Genomic DNA, 974 nt, shown 5'->3' on the forward strand with positions numbered 1-974 from the left:
GAGGATGGTCGGCGATTACCTCCGAGGCCGATATCTCCTTGCCCCGGGGCGGGACGGTCCGATGCAGGCCAGGCCTGTCACTAGGGGTGTTCCGCAGGGGTCAGTACTGGGCCCCCTGCTATGGAACATCGCTTACGACAAGGTCCTCACCGGCTGGCTCCCCCTAGGCTGCGACCTGGTGTGCTACGCTGACGACACCTTGGTCGTGGCTGGGGGGGGGCCAATTAGATGGAGGAGCGCAACACGGCGAGACTGGCGGTGATAGAGGTGGTGCGCCAAATAAAGGCGATCGAGCTGAAGGTCGCGCTCCAAAAAATCGAGGCCGTGTTCATGCACGACGGCTCTCATGGGGCACCACCGGAAACCCGACTGCCTCTGGGAAGAGACACCCTGCTATCTATGGGGCCGAGTTTTAAATATCTCGGCCTCCAGATAGACGGCACCTGGAGGTTCAGGGAGCACTTTGCTCTCCTGACCCCCAAAGTGGTCAAGGCCTCTGCGACGTTGGGCAATCTCCTGCCCATTCTCGGACGGTCTGGAGGCGTCGTCAGACGCCTCTGGTGCGGGACGGTCCAGGCCATGACCCTATATGGGGCCCCGGTCTGGGCCGAGAGGGTCATGGGAGATCGCGTATTGCGCGAAACGCTTAGAAGAATTCAACGTCCCATGGCCCTACGGGCGGCGCGGACATACCTCACCGTCTCGTACAGGGCGGTCACGATCCTGGCCGGCCTGCCCTCATAGGAGCTGGTGGCACGTTCCCACGCCGAAGTATATCGGCGGATGCGCCAGCTCCGGGAGGCAGTAAACAACATCCCCATCACGGCCGGGATCAAGCAACAATTAAGGTGCCAAGCCCGATGGCTCCTTCTGGTGAAGTGGAGACGCCATCTCACCGTCGAAGATACCCATATGGGTCAAAGGACCGTCGAGGCCATAGCTCCCCGTCTATCGGAATGGTTGACGGGGAGCCA

The 974-nt window shown here is 61.4% G+C and overlaps 1 protein-coding gene across 1 annotated transcript; it reads left to right on the forward strand.

Moving 5' to 3' along the window:
- The first annotated feature begins 228 nt into the window (after positions 1 to 228).
- LOC140675348 (uncharacterized) lies at positions 229 to 744 on the forward strand. The gene has a single exon (XM_072909701.1). The coding sequence runs from the start codon at positions 229 to 231 to the stop codon at positions 742 to 744; it is 516 nt and encodes a 171-aa protein (XP_072765802.1).
- The last annotated feature ends 230 nt before the right edge of the window (positions 745 to 974 follow it).

The sequence above is a fragment of the Anoplolepis gracilipes genome, chromosome 17 (genome assembly GCF_047496725.1).
Source record: "Anoplolepis gracilipes chromosome 17, ASM4749672v1, whole genome shotgun sequence".
NCBI classification, from domain to species: Eukaryota; Metazoa; Arthropoda; class Insecta; order Hymenoptera; family Formicidae; genus Anoplolepis; species Anoplolepis gracilipes.

Coding starts and splice junctions, on each gene's coding strand:
- LOC140675348 (XM_072909701.1), top strand. CDS start 229: ATGGAGGAGCGCAACACGGCGAGACTGGCGGTGATAGAGGTGGTGCGC.